The sequence below is a fragment of the Sus scrofa genome, chromosome 1, assembly GCF_054392235.1.
Source record: "Sus scrofa isolate SSC_HxYL_T2T_F1_AM1 chromosome 1, Sscrofa_HxYL_maternal_Yorkshire_Landrace_v2.0, whole genome shotgun sequence".
NCBI classification, from domain to species: Eukaryota; Metazoa; Chordata; class Mammalia; order Artiodactyla; family Suidae; genus Sus; species Sus scrofa.
In genome coordinates, this window is record NC_139383.1 from 233060123 (window position 1) to 233083196 (window position 23074).

Sequence of the window (23074 nt, forward strand, 5' to 3'; positions counted from 1 at the left end):
TGTGGTATTAAAGCAGAGGAACAGTGTTTTTGCTTTTTTGAATAAAAAAATCATCTAGGAGTTCCCTTTCTGGCTCAGTGGGTAAGGAACCTGATATAGTGTCCATGAAGATGCAGGTTCAATCCCTGGCCTCCCTCAGTGGGTTAAAGATATGGTGTTGCTATGCCTGTGGCATAGGCCTGTAGCTACACTTCAGATTCAACCCCTAGCCCAGGAACTTCCATATGCCACAGATGTAGCCATAAAAAGAAAAAAAAAAGATCTAGGATTATGAAACTAAATCTACTGTCTGGCCCCTTGACGACCAGCTTGAATCCATCTGTCTGCTTCCCTCTGGGAGACATCATCACTGCCTTCTCTGGGACAGAAAATATGGCTTGATAGCTGGCAATAAAAGCTTATGTATCTTTCTATATTCAAGAATAATTATCTAATTGGAGAATTTATAAAAGTCTCTTGCCTTTCCATCTCCGCACTTATGATGTGGAGTTTAGCTTGATATGAGGATCTTTGCCCTTAAATTTCATGGCTGTGCTCTGTGGGGTTTATTTGAATTGCCAGGGAATAACCTCAGAGAGGAAAGAGAGTTCCACAGAACTACAGTAGTAGTTACAATAAGGTTAAAACAGTACTGTAAATGACAAGCAAACAGAAGTTGACATAAGCATTATCAGATGTCAGTGCTAGATGTTAGGGTTTTGACAGACGAGCCAACCACCTGCATTTCAAGTATTGTTGACATAACTTCATCCGAAAATCTACGTATAACATGGGTCAGCACATTACAGCTCATAGGAAAAATCCAGCTCCCTGCCTCTTCCTGTAAATAAAGTTTAATTATAACACAGTCACATTCACTGACTGACATTTTATCTATGGCACCTTTTCTACCACAAGAACAGAGTTGAGTAGTTGCAAAAAATGATTACCAATCCCTGATCTATATAGACATGGCACCAGGTTTCATATAGATGTGGATCAAACACAAAGTTGACAGAATATTCTTCTCAGGATTAAATGAGAGGTGTGGCTGTCACTGGATAAGCCAATAATGTGAGGTCCCTTCAAGTCGAAACTCTTTTAAATATTTGTTTAACGTTTATGTAGTGGGAATGGGGAATATGATTTCCTATCAATAAAAGTTATATACCTCTTCCCTTCTCTGATAACTAGTGATGTTCAGTATCTTTTTTCATGTGTTTTTGGCCATCATCTGTCTTCTTTAGAGAAATGTCTGTTAGATCTTCTGCCCATTTTATTGATTGGGTTGTATTTTCTATATAAAGCTGCATGAGATGTTTATATATTTTGGAGATTATTAATCGCTAATTCAAAAATGAATGCATGCACTGAATATTATATAACATTTTAACTTACTTGAAATTGCCTTGAAAATGTAATTTCCCAGTGTAGTAATAATTACCTGAGAAGTTTAATGTTTAGATAATCAATGATACCATGTGTTCCCAGTAAATGATACCCCATAATGCATTCTTTGGTTTTTGGAATTTAAGCTGTCTTAAACTATAGACTTTTCAAGACAGGCTGTCAGGGGATTGGCCTCGAAAGCTGATACAGCCTCGTACTGCACAAGGCAGCTCAGATGTACCCATGACAGATGTGCTCAGGAGAGGGAGGATGGAACCAGCAGAGAGTGTCCCCTTGGTTTTGTTATGTTTGTTTTTCCATTCAGGAGCACTGTCTAATTTGACAAGAGAGAGGACTGATTTATATTTTACAGGTTAAAGAGTCATATGTGAAAACTAAGCCATCTTCATCTTGCCTGAACAACAGAGGCAATTAATAATGTGTAAGGATGCTTTTACACACCCTGACTAATAATAAAGGTCCACTTCGAAGACTGGGTGCCATCATGAGTTTGTTACTGGACTATAGCATCACTTGTCCAACCGTATTGCACTAAATTTTCTTTGCCTCAGTGTCACCGTATGTACATGAGGACAAAGGACCCCTTCACTTATCCTGCCTCCTGGGAGATGTGATGGTTAAGTTTATGTGTCAACTTGACTGGCTAAGAGATGCCCAGATAGGTCATAAGACATTATTTTTGGGTGTGTCTGTGAGGACATTTCTAGAAGAAAATGGCATTTGAATCGTAGACTGAGTAAAGACAATCATCTCACCAATTTTGGTGGGCACCATTCAATTCATTGAGAGCCTGAATAGAACAAAACGGTGGCAGAAGGGCTAATTCACCCCCTGCTTGAGCCAGACAGCCATCTTCTGCCCTCAGACATCAGCGTTCTTGGGCCTTCAGACCTGGTCTGGGACATATGCATTTGCTCCCCTGGTTCTCAGACATCCAGGTTTGGGTGAGAATTATACACCAGCTTTCTTGGGCCTCCAGCTTACATACGGCAGATCATGGGATTTCTCAGCCTCCGTAATCACATAGATTTACAATCCTTCATAGTAAATCCGTCACCTAGGAGTTGCTGACCCACTTGTTTTGCCAAGATGCCCCACACCCACTAACTGTTGGTTATAGTTTGAAATCATAGGGGTCACTATATATAAAATACTGCCTCTAAAACATCAAGACTCTGGACCTCAGCGCCAAAGCTGGACCCTTCAAATGCCCTGGAGATACTAAATCAGTTTCACCTCATTGCTTAGCACCAAATCTCTCCTCCCAGTGCCACCAAAAATAGCACTTGGTTATCAGGCTCTAAAACCACATACACACACAAAGCTGGGTGTGCACAGGACATACGGATGAGAACCCCAGGTGGCTGATCAAACTCAACCCCCATGACACTGCAGCAGTGATGCCTTTATGGAGAAGTAATTAGGATATTTGGGCAAGTTGTACCCTGAAACCTATAACTGGATTCAGGGAAGGAAGACTAACTAAGGAACATAAAGTTGAAGTTAAGACAAACCTGACTGCTTGTAATTTTCCACTGCTATGGTGTGGATTTAATCTCCCCCTCTTGTTTGTTCCTGAGTGGCTTAGGTCATTACTTTGCCTCCCTGGACTTTAATTTCCTTATCTGCTAAATGGGAAATTCCAAATGGTGGCTAATGCTTCCTCAAGCTTCAGCACTGTATAATCCTAAACATTTACTGCCATTAACAAATAATGTACTTTTGGGTGTTCCATGGTGGCTCTGCAGGTTAAAGATCTGGTGTTGTCATTGCTGTGACTCTGGTTACAGCTTTGGTGTAGGTTTAATCCCAGGAACTTCCACATGCCATGGGTGTGGCCAAAAAAAGAAAGAACATGCTTTGGGACTTAAGGTAAACACTAACTTGAGCTTTAAAATTGAACCCTCTAGTTCCTGTTGTGGCTCGGTGGGTTAAGGACCCCATGTTTTCTCTGTGAGGATGCAGGTTTGATCCCTCACCTTGCTCAGTGGATTAAGGATCTGGTATTGCCAAAAGCCGAAGCATAGGTCACAGATGTGGCTCAGATCCAGTGTTGCTGTGGCTGTGGTGTATACCTCAGCTGCAGCTCTGATTTGACCCATGGCTTGGGAACTTCCATATGCCACAGGTGTGACTCTAAAAGAAAAACATTTTGACCCTCCTTAGAAGAGTGAATATCAAAATGCCAGAGCTGATCCACAATAAACTTTAACTACTTTTTGTTGAAATAAGGGAGGAGTTCCTATCGTGGCTCAGTGGTTAACGAATCTGACTAGGAACCATGAGGTTGTGAGTTCAATCCCTGGCCTTGCTCAGTGGGTTAAGGATCCGGCATTGCCATGAGCTGTGGTGTAGGTCGCAGACACGGCTCACATCCAGTGTTGCTGTGGCTCTGGCATAGGTTGGTGGCTACAGCTCTGATTAGACCGCTAGCCTGGGAACCTCCATATGCCATGGGTGTACCCCCCCCCCCGAAAAAGTAAAAAAAGGGATTAAAAGAATTTAAAAATACATAAATAAAAATGAAATAAGGGAGAAAAGGACAAGAGAAAGTACTATTTTTTATTCAAAGTTTCTTCCTTCTTTTGTGGAATTATTTAACAAACCCTTTCTTTAACAACTTGATAGGATACTACTGTGTGTTTGCTTACTTTTAAAAGTTCTTGCTCAGCAAAATAAAGTTGGAAATCCCATATATGGCCTCCAGGTTTTTATTGTTGAAATTTTACTGGCTCATGGGATGCAGATATCTCAAACCACTGCTGCAAACCTCAAAGGTGAAATTTCTAAAACCACCACTTTATGCCAAGACAGGAAAATGGTTTTTTTCCCCCCTGAGCACTACATAAATGTGTTGAAGAAACATAATATAAATCTCGAGCTGTGAAGAGTTCGGCTCTATAGCAGACTCCCTTTTTATGGAGTAAGTCTAGGTGCTGGACAGTCTCCTGATGGCTGCCACCCAGGCTCAAGCAAGGAAAGCCCACAGGAATATTTGGTGGAACTCTTCCACCAGGCAGTTGACTAATGCTGATTGTAATTGTGCTTCCTGCCTTGGCTCAGCATTTCATGCATGCAGAAGAGCCTTCTCTGTGTTGGACGTCTGTGGGCCAGCATCTGTACCCACACCCAGTAGGTCTGCGGATATGCAAGCTCAGAAAACCCAGATTCGAGTCTGCTGGCTGATCCTCACTGCACCTGCTTTTTGGTGTGGCTCTTGTGCTATGTAACTCCTGACAAACCCCAGCTGGGGCCAACAGCCCACTAATTTGCATTTCCTTCAGTAGAGCTTCATTTATGTTAAGATGGTATTTGTTATTCACTGGAGCAGCTGAATAAGCAGAAGCAAACCCTTCTGTTTTGTGGTACCAAATGTACAGAGATTTGTTTGGGGGTTATGGCTTTTACCCCTCACTTAGAATTTTTTTTTAATGTTGTGAAATATAATACACAGGTTTAATCCTCATGATGCTTTTAAAAGAAGTACTATGAAAAGTTTTCCTTTCTTTCCTGTGCCTTTTTTAGCCAGTGTCTAACTCTATTGATCACTATTTCTAGGAGCCTGTACATCCTTCAAGGATTTTTTTATGCATGTACACACCAAAGATTTTTTTTTGCTTTTGTGTACAAATAGTGATATGCTGTACACTGTATTCTGCATTAATCTGTTTTCCCTTAATTTGTTTCAGAGATCTCCCCATGTCAGTATATAAGCTTCCTTGTTCTTTTTAACAGTTGCATAGTATTCCAGTTTGTGACTGAACCGTAATTAAGTTGATAGTACTCTTCTGAGAGACATCTAAGTTGCTTCCAATCCTTTGTCCTTACAAATGGTGCTATAGAAAATAACCAGGTACACATACGTCATTTTGTGCAAACACTAGTTTATCGTAGCATAAATTACAGTTGTGTACATGTTGCATCAAGAGTTATACACATTTGCTTCACTCTTGCCTCCTGAGACAGACCACATTCTGCTTATGGAAGGTATATCTCTCTTAATAAACCTACTTTCATTTTGAGGTGGGGGAAGAGTTAAGTGTATTTGTACTAGTGACAAAAGTTGTGAAAATGTCCAGCAAAGGAAAAGTATCAGTTTACTTTCCCACTAATAATGTTTCAAGGTGCCAGTCTCCCTTGAGCTATATCAAAGTTTAAAATTTTTACCTATCTGATAGAGAAAATGATCTCTCCGAGAGTTGATTTGCAGTCTTTTATGAATGAGGTTGAAAAATCTTTTCATATGTTTAAGTCATTTATACTTCCATTTCTGTGAAGTGCCTAAGTGTATCCTTGGCTATTTTTTGAAAATATATAACCTTTTGTTCTTTTTCTTTGCTGTGTAGTGAAGCTCTTTGTATTGGGAGATTAGCCCTTTGTGATATCAGTTGCACATATTTTCCATTTTGTCACTTTCTCTTTACTTTTTCCTTTTGGCCACACTTGTGGCATGTGGAAGTTCCTGGGCCAAGACTCGAAACTGTACCACAGCAGCGACCCAATCAGCTGGCGGTGACAGCACCAGCTCCTTAACCTCCTAGACTACGAGAAAACTCCTTGACTTTTTCTTTTTAAACTAAGTAGTCACCCCATTCTTCATGTGATGTGTTCGGCCCTGGATTGTCTTCCATCATCATACAGCTTCAGTCATCCAGACTCAATGCCAAGCACATGGCCATTCCCATTCCATCCACTTTGCCATGTCATTGCCAGAGGCTCAGTACCAGACCTCAGAGAACACAACTTTAAATGGCCGAGATGGAACTTGAACCCACATCTACCTGGATGTAAGGGCGTTTGGAGGATCTTAACTCCCACACAGGATTTCCAGTATGCTTTAAGAGAATGCAAGGTCTTAATATTAGTCAAATGAAAGCAGAATTCATAAGAAAAACAAACAAAAGTGGTTCATGTATTATAATCCAATATTAGGGAATGGTCTTCTCCATTCAGGCAAATGGAGAGGTTCAAGGTTATGTAACCTCAGAGTTAATTATTAATATATGTTAATTGTGCCATGAAGAAATTTCCACCTTCTATGATGCCTGTGTTAAGTATTATCCCTGCCCTCTTTTCATCTTCTCCATTTATACAAATAAGTTACTGATGACGCCATACAGGCAAGCCTGTCTCAGTTGTCCCATACCATTCTCTATATCTTACTGTGACCCAAGGTTAGCTAGACACAATTCTTTTTCATTTTTAGTGATGCAGTGACTTTTTTTTTTTTAACCAACTGTCAGGTCAGGTTAGATATCTACAGAAATAAGTGTTCCCTTTTTCTGACTGGAGATGTTCTCTGTGTGTGTGCATGCGTGCACACCTGTCTGCCTGCCTGCCTGCCTCATCTCCAAGGAAACCTAATATCCTTTTTAACACCATTGTTGAATGAACCATGGTAGTCAGGGAGATGTGAATCCAAGGGAAACTATTGTAATTAATAGTAGCTCCAAGGAAAGGTGAACAACCCAAGAAGCTCAGAGTAATTCCATGCATGTGGAACCATTGTTTTATTTACTGTTGAATGTTTTGGGTTGGGGGGGGTTATTTATAATTATTTTTATTTTTTCCATTATAACTGGTTTACAGTGTTCTGTCAATTTTCTACTGTACAGCATGGTGACCCAGTTACACATACATGTATACATTCTTTTTTCTCATATTATCATGCTCCATCATAAGTGACTAGACATAGTTCCCAGTGCTATACAGCAGGATCTCATTGCTTACCATTCCAAAGGCAATAGTTTGCATCTATTAACCCCAGATTCCCAATCCATCCCGTTCCCTCCTCCTCCCCCTTGGCAACCACAGGTCTGTTCTCCATGATTTTCTTTTCTGTGGAAAGATTCATTTGTGCGTATATTAGATTCCAGATATAAGTGATATCCTATGGTATTTGTCTTTCTCTTTTGACTTACTTCACTTAGTATGATAGTCTCTAGTTGCATCCATGTTGCTGCAGATGGCTTTATTTTGTTCTTTTGTGTTACCTTCAACATTCAAGAATATACACAATGGAATGCTCTTGAATGTTGAAGGTAAGCTGCTGTAATGGATTGAGTTACTCAGATTGCATGAGATAGAAAGGAAAAAAGAAAGTAGATGAAATAAAAAATTTGCCCACACTCTTAGCCCACTAAAAATAGCCTATTTTAGAACCCAAGGCATTGTAATTATTTTTACTTGCTTGTGGCAGTGAGGAAGGATATCAGAAGTCACATTGGGCCTCTTTGCTTTTATTCTTTTTGTTGTTTGAGCCCGTGTTTTCAAGTTATAATCATGTCATTCCTTTTGGCAATCCTGTGAGATCTGTAACTGAGTGCATGTCTCCTCAAAAATCCCAAAATATGGAATGAGGAAATGTTTGAATACTGTGTCTGGGCATCATACATACATTGTGAATGTTCACCTGTACTTGCCCAGGGCAACATTAACCATGTGGGAGATTTGGGCGCCTCTGTCCATGAGCTGAGGTGGAGATGATGGCTCATCTCCTGGTCAGCTTCCATCCCTGTGTCACTCCCCTGCTGTGCCCACCATGCTACTGCCCGAGTGCAGTCCTGGACTTTTCCAGATAAGACATATTATAGAATGACAGCCCCTTGGAGTTCCCATTGTGGCTCAGTGTTAATGAACCAACTAGTATCCATGAGGATGCAGGTTCAATCCCTGGCCCCTGCTCAATGGGTTAAGGATCCGGCGTTGCCTTGAGCTGCAGTGTAGGTCACAGATGTGGCTCAGATCCCACATTGCTATGGCTGTGGTGCAGGCTGAAGCTCCAATTCGACCCCTAGCCTTGGAATTTCCATATGGCACAGGTATGGCCCTAAAAAAATAATAGTGATAATGATGGCCCCTCATATCACCAGTCAACTGCTTCCTCTGGAACTCACCCAAAGAAACAGTCATCAGAAACCAGGCGAGAGGAAAACTGGCTGCACTGGATATACTGAATAGAAAATTTCCCAGTTTTCAAGAATGATTTTTGACTGTGGTGTTTTTTTTTTTTCATGTTTTATTTATTTTTTTTTAATTAGAGGATAGTTGATTTACATTGTGTCAGTTTCTGCTGTACAGCATAGTGACCCAGTCAAACATATGTATACATATGTATGACATGTTCTTTTTCTCATATTTTATATATTGACTTTTAGGCCTTAGCTTCATCTAAGAATCAACTTAACTGTATTAGCATTATCATGAAAACTCGTTCCCTTACTCCAAAAAAATACTTACGGGCTACCATGTGTCAGATACTGATAAATAAATCTGACTGACCTCAGCAAACTTAACTTGTGGTAGATTACACGTGTGTGTTGAGTGCTCTGAGCCTTTTTATTTGCACCGTTGATTTGTGTAGTAACAAGATAAACTTACATGGAGCCTTATGACCCACCTAGAATGTGGTGAAAGGAAACCCTGAACCTCTACATAAAAGTATATGCTGTTCTCCTGCATTGTTGTAATTTTTTACGGTGAAAGATTAGGTGTCTTGTATGATTAGGTGCCATTTCATGTGAAATGTATTATTATGTGTAGTCAAAGAATAAAATGAATGGTAGACACCATAAACATCAAAATCAGGGTAGCGGATGCCTCTAAGGAGAAAGAAGGGTTCATGATCAGTAAAAGTACGGAGGGAGATTCATGAATAATATTCTTAAGCAGTATTTTAGATTCATGAGTATTCACTAATTTCTTTATACCTTTTATATAGCATAATTTTTTTTTTGGGTCTTTTGTCTTTTTCTTGCGCCACACCCACGGCATATGGAGGTTCCCAGGCTAGGGATCCAATCAGAGCTATAGCCGCCAGCCTACACCAGAGCCAGAGCAATGCCAGATCCGAGCCGCATCTATAACCTACACCACAGCTCACGGCAATACCGGATCCTTAACCCACTGAGCAAGGCCAGAGATTGAACCTACAACCTTGTGGTTCTTAGTCAGATTTGTTTCCACTGAGCCACGACGGGAACTCCTATATAGCATAAATTTTGCATAGAAATTTTCAAAGACGAACCCAGAAGAGGGGAAAAAATGATAATGATGTATGTGGGAATGAAAATCAGGCTTTAAAATCCCTAAGATATTAAAGGACCTTCTCCTGTGCTATGGATGTAAGAAAGGTTCACATTCAGGACCCATGTCTTCCCAGTGGGATGGTTCTCTGTGTTGGTGAGATATTTTTGAAGTTATTCTCTGTATTCCTATTTAAAGTATATATCACAATATTCAAATCTCATAGCCCGCAAAATGCACTTTTGAAATTCCTCCATGTACTAAAACCTGGATCTTACATTCACATCGTTATGAATGGTTTCACTGGGGAAAATGGACTGATTTTCCCAGGAAGGAGTCATGGGGGAATGATGAAGGATTTCCATGCTCCAGACACACTGTGATTGGCAGGGGCTGCCTACTTGGAGTGGCCCTTGATGCAATAGCATGTGTTTTTACCTGATGGCCATTGGCCTTTGTGACATGAGCTTAGAGCCCCACTCTCAAGGGATGTCATACTAGAGGTGAAATTGGCACAGGATATGTGGAGCCAGAATTTGAAGTCACAATTGTCTTTGCTAATGTTCCCTCTCTTTCTCTCTCTCTCTCTCTTATTTGCTATTTTAACTGCAGTGAAGGGAGCAATCTGACCCCAGCACATCACTACCCAGACTTCAGATTTAAGACGTATGCTCCACTAGCATTCCGATATTTCAGAGAACTTTTTGGTATCAAGCCTGATGATTACTTGGTAAGAACCTATCATTTTCCTTCCTTCTTCAGAAATGTATGATGTCAACATTTGTCTTACTGCAACAGCGACAAGTGTCTTTTGTGTCTTATTTGATCAGGCTCTGGAGCCTCATAGAAGTTTCAAGTTTTATAATGATTATAAATTTAGCTTCAGGGAATGTGGTTTGAGTCTGCAGCTTTTGCTGGATAGCAGCAACATCTGCTGTGGTAATTGATGTTTCGATAAGTATGGTATTGGTTGCTGCTTCAGATAATTATTCTAACAGATATATTATAGTTAGTTTTAAATACTCTGGTGAATTTTGCTGATTGGATTCTGTTCGAAAGCCTTCCTATTTTAATTGCCTTATTTATACCATTCATCTCAAACTTGCTTTGGCCCACAGCCATTTTCACCTTGACCTACAATTTGGATATGATTTTAAAGAAGCTGGGTAGTTTTGTTCTCAGCAGCTCTTCATGCAGGCTCTTTCCAAAGGTATTTATATTTGGTACCAGGGCACATCCTATCCTTAGGCCTGTCTTTTCTCCATATCTGCCTTCTGGCACATAGCGGGTACAAAACACAGCAGGCTTTTTGTGAGAAAGTCTGATGTGACCTCAGAGTTCTACCTTATTCCTGTTCAAGAAGCCAGCAACTAAGTTTCTGTTTCAAGAGGAAAATGGTTTATCTCATAATATGTTCACTGTTAACACCCTGGGGCTCTTGAAAATTGTTTTTTGAGAGGCTGTAGGAAGGATATCATCAAATATTTATTGTTCATCCTATTCTGAATGATCTCAATAAGATTTGAGGCAGATCCTGGAATAATCCTTCGCAGAGGATATATAGTAACATGCATTACTTCTTAACAGAGAGTATTTAAATGGTATCTTACAAAATTTTTTTTTGTCTTTTATTTTAGGGCCGCACCTGTGGCATATGGAGGTTCCAGGCTAGGGGTCAAATTGGAGCTACAGCTGCTGGCCTACGCCACAGCCACAGCAACTCGGGATCCAAGCCATGTCTGCAACCAGATCATAGCTGTGTCTGCCACCTATGCCACAGCTCACGGCAATGCCAGATCCTTAACCCACTGAGCAAGGCCAGGGATCAAACCCATGTCCTCATGGATACTAGTGTGGTTTGTTAACCGATGAGCCATGACGGGAACTCCACATCTTATAATTTGAGGAAGGTTGTAAATGATAAAAATCCAAAGCTGGGTTCTGTGCTGGGCTGATGAAAACCCATGAATGACCCTCTTCTTTAGCTGGACCCCAGGAAAATTACATGGCTTCTGCTGATGAGTGAGAGAATACTGACTCCCCAAGACACATTAATTGGGGTTGTGGGATGGAAATCCTATAAAATTGGATTGTGATGATCATTATACAACTATAAATGTAATACATTCATTGAGTAATAAAAAAGACACATTAGTAAGTCTTCGCAGAGTATAAGATCTTAGTAGAAAGTCCTTGAACGTCCTGCTGCCCATCAGTGTGCACATCCATGTGAGTCTCTGCCTCACCCCACCCTTTAAGGGAGAGTTTGGGTGCCTGGATCTAGCATGACCAGCCCTGCCCTCCAACCGTTCATGTACGCAAACATATTTGCAGGGTTGGGGAGAAATAGATATTAGCAAAGAATCTTTAGTTTCTGGACATTCGGTAATTACTGAAGGTCACTATCATTCAGGAAACACTGTCATTCAGGATCTGGAGGACGCTGTTAGGTCTTGATATTTTCTTACTGAAAATAAGATTGCTACCTCATCTTCTGCCATACATTACAAATGAACAAATTCTCCTCTGACTTAGCTTGAGCTTCTTGCCAGCCAAGGAGATGCCACAGACTTGCACTTCATAACACAGATTTGATCAGTGAGATGAGATGGCTGTCTGCCCTGAACAGGTCTCCCTTTAATGCTCTTATGGCCACTGACCTGCAGGCTGGGAAGCCCATCACGGGGATCTGCAAGAAGCAGAACAAGGGCAGTGGCTTCTAGCTAACCATGGCCATCTGCTCACCACTGGCCAGGGCCATCCACAGCCCAGGACTGAGTCAGCTCCCTTTACTGATCTTGGAGCTTCTGGAAGCTCACCTCCAAAGCGCTACATCTGAGGACCCTGCCTGGTGCCGTGGAGCGGGTAGATAAGAAAAGGATCTTTTCACCTGACACAGCATGCTTCAGAGAGTCAGGTAGAACCTTAGAGACTTTTGCCAAACTCTTCATTGTGGATGAGAAATCTGAAGCTGGAGGGGCCCAATGTTCCTGACGCTGGGGAGAGAAAGCAGAGCCCAGGCCAGAGGAGTGAGTGTCTTACATCCCTCCCCGGTACTCATTCCCTCCACTGGGTGGCCTCACGCTTCCCAACACTGAGTCTCAGACCTCTCATTAAATGTGATCTTGGAGTTCCTGTCATGGCTTAGCAGTAAGGAACCCAACTAGTATCTATGAGGACGGGGGTTCAATCCCTGGCCTTGCTCAGTGGGTTAAGATCCGGTGTTGCCATGAGCTGTGGTGTAGGTCACAAACGCAGGTCAGATCCCAAATTGCTGTGTCTGTGGTGTAGGCTGGCAGCTGCAGTTCTGATTCGACCCCTAGGCTTGGGAACTTCCATGTGCCTCAGGGCGCGGCCCTAAAAAAAACAAACAAAAATAATGTGATCTCAAGTGGTCATTCCCTAGCCCATCAAACTGTAAACTGTGGTTATCCAGTCTGAAGAATATAGCCAAAGAGGTCAAAGATCCCCTTACAAAGCACATTTTGGAAGAGTTAGGTCCAACAAATCACAGAAAAATGGAAGAAGATGTCCCCCGAAAAACTGTGAAGAAAAAAAGGCTGTGTTACAAATCACAGATGCATCCTGGCATCTGTCATTCTGGGGCTATCTAACCCCACATTTGTGAGGATATACTGACCTAAGTGGGAGCAGGGAGGAGAGGGTAACTTCTTGCAATGACTGGTTAACTCTGTAGCTAGATCTGATGGCAGATCCCCTTGGTATGTGTGTTTCTACTTAGTCTTGTGCTGTTGCATCTGGATTTCAGCCTGAATTACTCTGATTGCATTCTCAGTACCATTAAAATTCGCCATGCGCATGCTGATTACAAATTCATGTTGAAACGTGAAATAATTTGGATGCGAGACAGCACAGTGAAGGTGTATCCATGTGCCCCACACAGCAATGCAAGCACTCCTTCTTCCTTATTTGTTCCAAAATAAATGCCTCCCAGGGGAAGGCCAAGAGGCCCCAGAGCATTTTTTTCCCATTTCTGCTTAGGAAGCAAGGCTTTGGTTCACTTCCTTCTTTACCAGGTGCCTGGGTATTCGTGAATATAAGGTGATTTATGTGGTGTTTTTCAGGCCCACCAACACCCCTAAGAAAGAGAGTGGGGTGAATATTTAACACCATGGAAAGGAAGAGATAGCTGGAAAAATGATCTCCACCACACTGTGCAAGTTTGCAACACTAATTTGCCTTGGCAGAGCCCAGCTGGGTTGTATTTTGCATTCTTTCCAGTGGCTACAATAGGGAGGCCTTGAAGGAAATAGAAGGCAGAGAATAAACACACTGGAACAGCTTGCACAGATGAGTGTCTGCGAGGTGCATAAGCCCAGGGGTGCCTATGGGGGGGGAGGGCTTGTTGGTTATGGCTAATTCAAATGTTCCCATAGCCTCTGCTGATTTGCTCTTAAAAGGCAGCATTTCAGAGAAGATTGCTGAGAAGAGAACATGGTAACCAGGATGCAGGGTGAGAAACCATAGCATTATGGAGATGATGGTAATAGTTCTGGGAGTTCAGCATCATGATGCCAGCTTATTGCAGACTGTTGCTGTGCTAAGAATGACCCCCAAGTGGTTACTAAAATAGGTCAGAACAACTGATTTTTCCATTCATAATAATTTATAAGTTACATAATAAAGGAGTATTTGGCAATTAAGTAACCAATGAAATAGTCTCCAGTTGTGTCACTGCTTATAGAAGAACTTGAGACTTTAATTGGAAGCAGATGTTTGGGTCTGAATCCGTTTTCTCTAGACAGCTCTTCCTGAATCACCCCCTAATTTCTCTATTTGCAGTCCCTAATTTCTACATTTTTCAGGGTTTTTGTACTTTCACAACATTTACTCCTATCCACAAGAAGGTTCTGTGCCAGAAGTTCAAACCCCATGGAATAAAGACTCAGAATTCTAAAGAGAGCCTGGGGTCTGCCTTCACCTTTTATGAGAACGTGGGGTTCTCACCTTTATTTTCCAGGGTCTGGAATTCATGAGTATACACAAGACCCACCTTTTTACATCTTTTAAAAATTTTATTTATTAATTTTATTGAAATATATTTAATATACAATGTTGTATTAGTTTCAGATGCATAGCAAAGTGATTCAGTTATATATACCTGAATATATCCATACATACACATATCTATATATACACATATATAGGTATCTGTAAATCTATGTATATACACATACAGATACATATAGATATATAGATATGAAGATAAATACACATATAGAGATACATACATATACATATATATGTATATATACCTTCTCTTTCAGATTATTTTCCAATATAGGTTATTACAAGATACTGAGTAGAGTCCCCTGTGCTATACAGTAGGTCCTTTTTGGTTATCCATTTTACATACAGTAGTGTGTATGCGTTTTCCAACACTCCTAATTTATCCTCCCCCACTACCCATCTTTTTTCTTGCGTTACCAAAAGCATCTTAGTGTACCTCTGGATAGCCTTCTTGTCATGGGAATTAGGCTGAAACAGTCATAGGGCACTGTTGGCTCTCCTAGAGCTATCTCTGGAGTGTGTGTATGATTGTGACTAAGTGGTCACTCTGTGGCAGGATTTTCAGAAGCATTCATTTTTAAAACTTCAAGCTGCTGTCAGGTAGATATTACCATCTTTATTTTAGAGATGAGGTTCCTAAGACTCCAGGATGCTGAGTCACTTGCTCAAGGTCGTATAACTAGCAACTGGCAGAGCCATGATTTTCCAAACATCAGTTGATTCCAAGTCCCAGGCCTTTCCTTCCACATGGACCCTGCACACAGCAGGGAAGATGCCCTCTGCTTCTTCTTGGCTGTTACAGCATCCTGATGATTATTTTCATTTTTCATCCTTATCCTCAACTCATGCATAAGGCTTAGACGGAGTTCCTGATGTGGCTCAGCAGTAACAAACCCAAATAGTATCTATGAGGATGCAGGTTCAATCCCTGGCTTCACTCAGTGGGTTCAGGATCTGGCATTTCCATGAGCTATGGTGTAGGTCACAGATGCAGCTCGGATGTGGCGGTGTTGTGGCTGTGGCATAGGCCAGCAGCTGTAGCTCTAATTTGACCCCTAGCCTGGGAACTTCCATATGCTGCAGGTGTGGCCCTAAAAAGACAAAAAATAAAAGGGAGCTTAGGTTGTAATGCTCCTAAGCAAGAGAATTTCGGGCAGCAAGGCTAAAGCAGAAAGGAAGAAGAAGATGGAAGTTGCCATCTCCTGATGAATTTCATTTCCCTTACCTGCAGTGGCACCAAAGCAGGATAATTTAAAAGGTGACATCTAGAAACTGCCTTTTAATCATTTGTCTCCCAATTTCTCTCTCTCTTCTCTACCCTACTCCACTCTCTCCTCCTCTTCCTCACCTCCTCTCAGATTTTGCTACGATAGGGACTTAAATATTCACAAGCCGAGATAAAAGACTTTGGAGGATGCCAGCCCTGGTGTTGTCAGATGCCTCCATCCTCAAAATATGGTTCCTGAAATCCCTATTTTTCCCCCTCAACAGGGCTGGTCTGATCTCATACATTAGCTTATTGGCCTTTTTCTCTGCCCTTAACCTTTCTCTAGTCAATAATGGGGATTATTAGTTAATAAGTACTGAGCTCTTTAAGTGAAAATTTACTGCTTTGCTGGGTTTAGGTACTTTTTGGTGAGACAGCCCTTCAGGTATTGGTAAATTTCAGTCATTTATTTGGCAAAAATTGATCGAGTACAAGGCACAGGTCCTGAACTGCATCAGAGTATAAGGTGGAGTTTCTAACTGGAATCTAGTGTACAGCACAAATGAACCTTTCCACAGAAAAGAAGATCATGGACTTGAAGAATAGACTTGTGGTTGCCGGGGGAAGGGGAGGGAGTGGAAGGGATCGGTAGCTTGGGGTTAACGAATGCCAACTTTTGCTCTTGGAGTGGATTTACAATGAGATCCTGCCGTGTAGCACTGAGAACTATGTCTATATACTTACATTGCAACACGGCAGTGAGAGGAAAAATTATGTATACATGTATGTGTAACTTGATCCCCATGCTGTACAGTGGGGGCAAAAAAAAAAGATAGAGTTTCTGCCCTCAGAGTTTTACAGTCTAATGAGAACTTGGAATAAATAAATAAGAAATTAAGGTCTTTTGTGGTAACTTCCACAGTGAGCACATCTAGTGCTAGGAAGCAGTTGATCTGGGACTCACAGAACCAGGGAGAGTTTTCCAGAGCAAGTGATATTCAGCAGCCGCTAAAGGCCAAAGTCACTGTAACAGCCTTCTCACTGTGTCTTTCTTTGGTCTACCTGCAGTGGGCTCTCTACACAGCAGATGGGGTGGTCCTTTGCTCCAGACCCTCCGGTAGCTTTCAGCTCCCATAAAGAAAAGAGCAGAGTCCTTACTGTGGCCTGTGGCTCCCTATAGGGTCTGGCTCACCCAACCCTCCTGATTGCTTCTTCAGCTCTCCTCCCTGCTCATTCTACTTTAGCCATGGCCACCTTGCATGGCTGTGAACTCTTCAGGTCTCAAGACCTTTGCATTTGCCTTTCCCTCTGCCTGATATGCCCTTTCCCCAGATATCCCCAGACCCCTCCTCAGATGCTACCTTCCCATTGAAGCTTCTGGTGACCACCCCATTCTCCTCCTTGCTGGGACTCCCTGCCCTCTTTCCACGCTTCATTTTTCTCACTAGCACTTAGCACATTCCAACATATAATTAATTTCCTTGTTGGCTATTTCCTCCTACTAGGATATAAGCCTCCTAGGTCACTGGGGCAGTACAGATGCTCAGCACATATCTTTTAAGTGTTGAATGAATGCATGAGTAAATGATCATCAGATAGGTGAAGGTAGCATGGAGGTTATTTCTGGTAGAGGGAAATGCAAAAGTCAAGAGTATGTGGTACGGGGTTCCCATCGTAGTGCAGTGGAAACAAGTCTGACTAGGAACCATGAGGTTGCAGGTTCAATCCCTGGCCTCTCTCAGTGGGTGAAGGATCTGATGTGATTTGTGGTATAGGTTGCAGACATGGCTCAAATCCACTGTTGCTGTGGCTGTGGTGTAGGCCAGCAGCTATAGCTCCGATTAGACCCCTAGCCTGGGAACCTCTGTATGCCATGGGTACAGCCCTAAGAAGCAAAAAAAAAAAAAAAGCATGTGGCACACTTGAGAAAATGAGAACCAGTTCTTTGTGGCCAGAGGTAGAGTTTCTTTTAAGGAGGGTGGTGATGGAAGAGGAGGCAGGAGAATTGGGCTATGCTATTCATGGCCTTGAATGCTTTGTTGAGAAACTTGGATGTCATCTTCTTTGTAGATGGTAGAACCCATCAAAAGGTGTGAAGGTGTGGAATGCTGTGCATTTTAGAAAGATCTCTGGGTGGGGAACAGCAAGGAGGAGTCAAGAGTGGATAGTTGAAAACAGGTGGGGCTTACCATAGTAATCAAGGCATGAAACGATGAAACCACTGAATTTGGGGGATTAGAAAAAGAGATACCGTGAAGCAAGCAGATAGAATCAATAGTCTGGATATGGAAGGTGAAGAAGTGGGAGGCATCAAGTTTCTGGTTTAAGGAACAAAGTAAATGATGCTCCCGTTCTCTAAGATATGGACTGGGGAGATGAGGGGGGTGGGGGGAGATGATCTCAAGTCAGCATGTATAGTTGTGGAGGGTGTGCGCTGCCCAAGAATACCTGGCTAAGGTGAAGGAATGAAGACTAGAATCCATCCCTTCATCTATTCATCAGCCTGTGTCTGGCCCAGAACTGTATCTACCAGGAAAAAGAGGTCCCTCTTTCTTTTCTTTTTTTTTTTTTTTTTTGCTTTTTAAATTTTATTTATTTATTTATTTTCCCGCTGTACAGCATGGGGATCAAGCTACTCTTACATGTATACATTTTTTCCCCCACCCTTTGTTCTGTTGCAATATGAGTATCTAGACATAGTTCTCAATGCTACTCAGCAGGATCTCCTTGTAAATCTATTCTAAGTTGTATCTGATAACCCCAAGCTCCCGATCCCTCCCACTCCCTCCCTCTCCTGTCGGGCAGCCACAAGTCTATTCTCCAAGTCCATAATTTTCTTTTCTGTGGAGATGTTCATTTGTGCTGGATATTAGATTCCAGTTATAAGTGATATCATATGGTATTTGTCTTTGTCTTTCTGGCTCATTTCACTCAGTATAAGAGTCTCTGGTTCCATCCATGTTGCTGCAAATGGCATTATGTCATTCTTTTTTTATAGCTGAGTAGTATTCCATTGTGTATATATACCACCTCTTCCGAATCCAATCATCTGTCGATGGACATTTGGGTTGTTTCCATGTCCTGGCTATTGTGAATAGTTCTGCAATGAACATGCGGGTGCAAGTGTCTCTTTTAAGTAGAGTTTTGTCCGGATATATGCCCAAGAGTGGGATTGTGGGGTCATATAGAAGTTCTGTGTATAGATTTCTAAGGTATCTCCAAACTGTTCTCCATAGTGGCTGTACCAGTTTACATTCCCACCAACAGTGCAGGAGGGCTCCCTTTTCTCCACAGCCCCTCCAGCACTTGTTATTTGTGGATTTATTAATGATGGCCATTCTGACTGGTGTGAGGTGGTATCTCATGGTAATTTTGATTTGCATTTCTCTTATAATCAGCGATGTTGAGCATTTTTTCATGTGTTTGATGGCCATCTATATATCTTCCTTGGAGAACAGTCTATTCAGGTCTTTTGCCCATTTTTCCATTGATTGATTGGCTTTTTTGCTGTTGAGTTGTATAAATTGCTTATACATTCTAGAGATTAAGCCCTTGTCAGTTGCATCATTTGAAACTGTTTTCTCCCATTCTGAAAGTTGTCTTTTTGTTTTCTTTTGGGTTTCCTTTGCTGGGCAAAAGCTTTTCAGTTTGATGAGGTCCCATGGGTTTATTTTTCCTCTTATTTTAATGCTTTGTGAGACTGACCTGAGAAAATACTCATGAGGTTGATGTCAGAGAGTGTTTTGCCTATGTTCTCTTCCAGGAGTTTGATGGTGTCCTGTTGTATATTTAAATCTTTCAGCCATTTTGAGTTTATTTTTGTGCATGGTGTGAGGGTGTGTTCTAATTTCATTGTTTTGCATGCAGCTATCCAGGCTTCCCAGCAAAGCTTGCTAAATAGACTTTCTTTTTCCCATTTTATGATCTTGCCTCCCTTGTCAAAGATTAATTGACCATAGGTGTCAGGGTTTATTTCTGGGTTCTCTATTCTGTTCCATTGGTCTGTCTGTCTGTTTTGATACCAGTACCACACTGTTTTGATGACTGTGGCTTTGTAGTATTTCTTGAGGTCTGGGAGAGTTATGCCTCCTGCTTGGTTTTTGTTTCTCAGGATTGCTTTGGCGATTCTGGGTCTTTTGTGGTTTGATATAAATGTTTGGATTGTTTGTTCTAGTTCTGTGAAAAATGTCCTGGGTAATTGGATAGGGATTGCATTGAATCTGTAGATTGCTTTGGGTAGTATGGCCATTTTTACAATATTGATTTTTCCAATCCAGGAACATGGAATATCTTTCCATTTCTTTACATCTTCTTTGATTTCTTTGATTAAAGTTTTATAGGTCTCAGCATATAAGTCCTTTACCTCCTTGGTCAGGTGTATTCCGAGGTATTTGATTTTGTGAGGTGCCATTTTAAAAGGTATCGTATTTTTGTATTCCTTTTCTAATATTTCATTGCTGGTGTACAGAAATGTGACTGATTTCTGAATGTTAATCTTATATCCTGCTACTTTGCTGAATTTATTAATCAGTTCAGGTAGTTTTGGGGTTGAGTCCTTAGGGTTTTCTATGTATAGTATCATGTCGTCTGCATACCTTAAATGTCAATGGACTGAATGCTCTGATCGAAAGACACAGAGTGGCTGAGTGGATAAAAAGGCAAAAACCTTCAATATGCTGCCTACAAGAAACTCACCTCAGGACAAAGGATACATATAGATTGAAAGTGAAGGGGTAGGAAAAAATATTTCATGCCAATAGACATGACAGGAAAGCAGGAGTTGCAATACTCATATCAGACAAAATAGACTTTAAAACAAAAGACATAAAGAAAGACAAAGAAGGACACTATTTAATGATTAAGGGATCCATCCAAGGAGAGGATGTTACTATCATCAACATATATGCCCCAAATATAGGAGCACCCAGATACATACAACAAATATTAACAGATATAAAGGAAGAAATTGATGGGAATACAATCATAGTAAGAGACTTTAATACCCCACTCACACCAATGGACAGATCCTCTAGACAGAAAACCAATAAAGCAACAGAGATCCTAAAGGAAACAATAGAAAAGTTAGACTTAATTGACATATTTAGGACACTACATCCAAAAAAATCAGAATACACGTTCTTCTCAAATGCACATGGAACATTCTCAAGAATCGACCACATATTGGGACACAAAGCTAACCTCAACAAATTTAGGAGCATAGAAATTATTTCAAGTATCTTCTCTGACCACAATGCCATGAAACTAGAAATCAGCCATGGGAAAAGAAATGAGAAAAAACCTACTACATGGAGACTAAACAACATGCTACTAAAAAACCAATGGGTCAATGAGGAAATCAAGAAGGAAATTTAAAAATACCTTGAAATAAATGATAATGAAGACACAACCTCTCAAAATCTATGGGATGCTGCAAAAGCAGTGCTCAGAGGGAAATTTATAGCGATACAGGCCTTTCTCAAAAAAGAAGAAAGATCCCAAATTGACAACTTAACCCTCCACCTAAACGAATTAGAAAAAGAAGAACAAAAAAGACCTCTTTCTAATTATTATAAAGGCATCACATGGGCTAACCACAACCCTGAGATGAACTTCCTTTTGAACTTGTTACATGTGAAGTGCTTGTGGTATAACCAAGTAGAGTTGTCTGTTTAAAAGTCAGGCACACAGGTTTGGAGAGAGCTCTGGGCTGATGATTCAGAGGTTTAAATCGTCTCCTTGTTGAAAGCATTGAGTGGATGAGACCTCCCTTGGGAGAGTAAATAGTGAGAAGAGAGTAGGTGCTGGCTTTGAAGTGACACATGCACAGTGTGGATCATACACCTTCCGTTGTTATTTTATGGGCACTTACTGGAAACAAAGCACGTTAGTCAACAGCACTGTGTGAGTTATTTCATTAGACAAATCCAGTGATTGGTGATTGTGTCCTATTGAGGGTGAAGGAGGGCATGTTTTTTCCTCATCAAGGAATTGAGATAATTATATTTTTAGAAATCTCAGAAGAGTCTTTTTAGCATACTTGGAGTCTCCTTTTAAAGCTGTGCAAAAGGGCTTCCTATTTCTAAATGGCCAAGATACGCAATGGATTTTCTTCCTTGGATGCATCATACCCATTAAATGTATTTTTACTATGTATTTATTTGTAGTATTCCATATGCAGTGAACCTCTAATAGAGCTGTCTAACCCTGGAGCCAGTGGATCCTTGTTTTTTGTGACCAGTGATGATGAATTTATCATCAAAACAGTTCAACATAAAGAAGCAGAGTTCCTTCAGAAGCTGCTGCCAGGCTATTACATGGTAAGTAACTGCACATAATTAAAGCTTCTACTTAAGGTTTAATTACTTTCCTCAACAGTTTTTTTTATATGTTTTGTTCAGTGACTCTTTAGCATGCTTCATCTTGCATTTAGGTTATACTATGACATTTGCCATATAGATTTTAAAAAGCAAGTAGAACTGAGTAGTAAAGCATAGCTGCAGACTGACTCAGTCTTGGGCTCGAATCCCACTCAGCCATCAACAAACTGTGACCATGAGTAAATAAGGTAACCTCTGAGCCTCGGTTAACCTTTGGAGAAAGGCTGGGAAGCACCTGTCTTCCATGGTTGTTGGAATAAAGAAAGGATACAGGCTGTAGGATAAAGGAAGGAGGGCATTGTAGAGCTCTTTGTCCTATTACGTAGTAGTAGTAGTCGTATGAGTGGTTAACGTTCATTGAGGGGTGAGCTGTGTGTTTAAACGCAGCTGTAAGTCCTTTGCACGCAGTGATTCATTTAGTCCCCACAGAACTGTGGATGTTTCGGTCATTGCCATTTTATAGAAGAGCTAATTGAGGCAGAAACAAATGGAATGACTTGCTGAGCATTGTTTAGCTAGTGGGGTGTAGAACTGGGGCTTGAACACAAGCAGCAGGGTTCCAGAGGCTGCATCTTTTAACCTGTGCACCATACACTGGCATGCATTCAGTATTGTCTAGTCTCAGCTACTACAGTTCCGAATTTAAGTTTCCATTGTCTAAATATGATGTAAAAATCACTTTCCATGTCCTGTTTTAGAGACAAGAAACAATAATGCAGCCAAGGTGGATTTGCTAGACATTTAGACCCAATTTTTTAAATGATTTTTATTTTTACCATTGTAGTTGGTTTACAGTGTTCCGTCAGTTTTCTATGTACAGAATATATACACATTCCTTTTTGCACATTATCTTCCATCATGTTCTATCATAGACCCAATTTTAAAGAAATATTCACTTTTCTCAGTGGTTTGGTCATGTTCATACCTCTGGTTTCTTTGTGCTTTCATAGCAGTTATTAATTTTCTGTGATTGGAATGGCTACAAGCAGTTTGGATTTCAAAAACCCCAGTTCCAACCCTCATTTGCTTTGAGAGATGATAACGG

The 23074-nt window shown here is 41.0% G+C and overlaps 1 protein-coding gene across 3 annotated transcripts in view; it reads left to right on the forward strand.

The window, feature by feature from the left end:
- The window catches only part of PIP5K1B (phosphatidylinositol-4-phosphate 5-kinase type 1 beta), a 340526-nt gene that overhangs the window by 176934 nt on the left and 140518 nt on the right, over window positions 1-23074 (forward strand). For 2 of the 3 annotated variants that reach the window (XM_021064629.2, XM_021064626.2), the window contains exons 5-6: window positions 10027-10144; window positions 21817-21969. In XM_021064629.2, coding sequence (XP_020920288.1) covers window positions 10027-10144; window positions 21817-21969 — 271 coding nt within the window. The remainder of the gene's footprint in view (window positions 1-10026; window positions 10145-21816; window positions 21970-23074) is intronic. The other variant, XM_084987622.1, reaches the window with a different exon arrangement.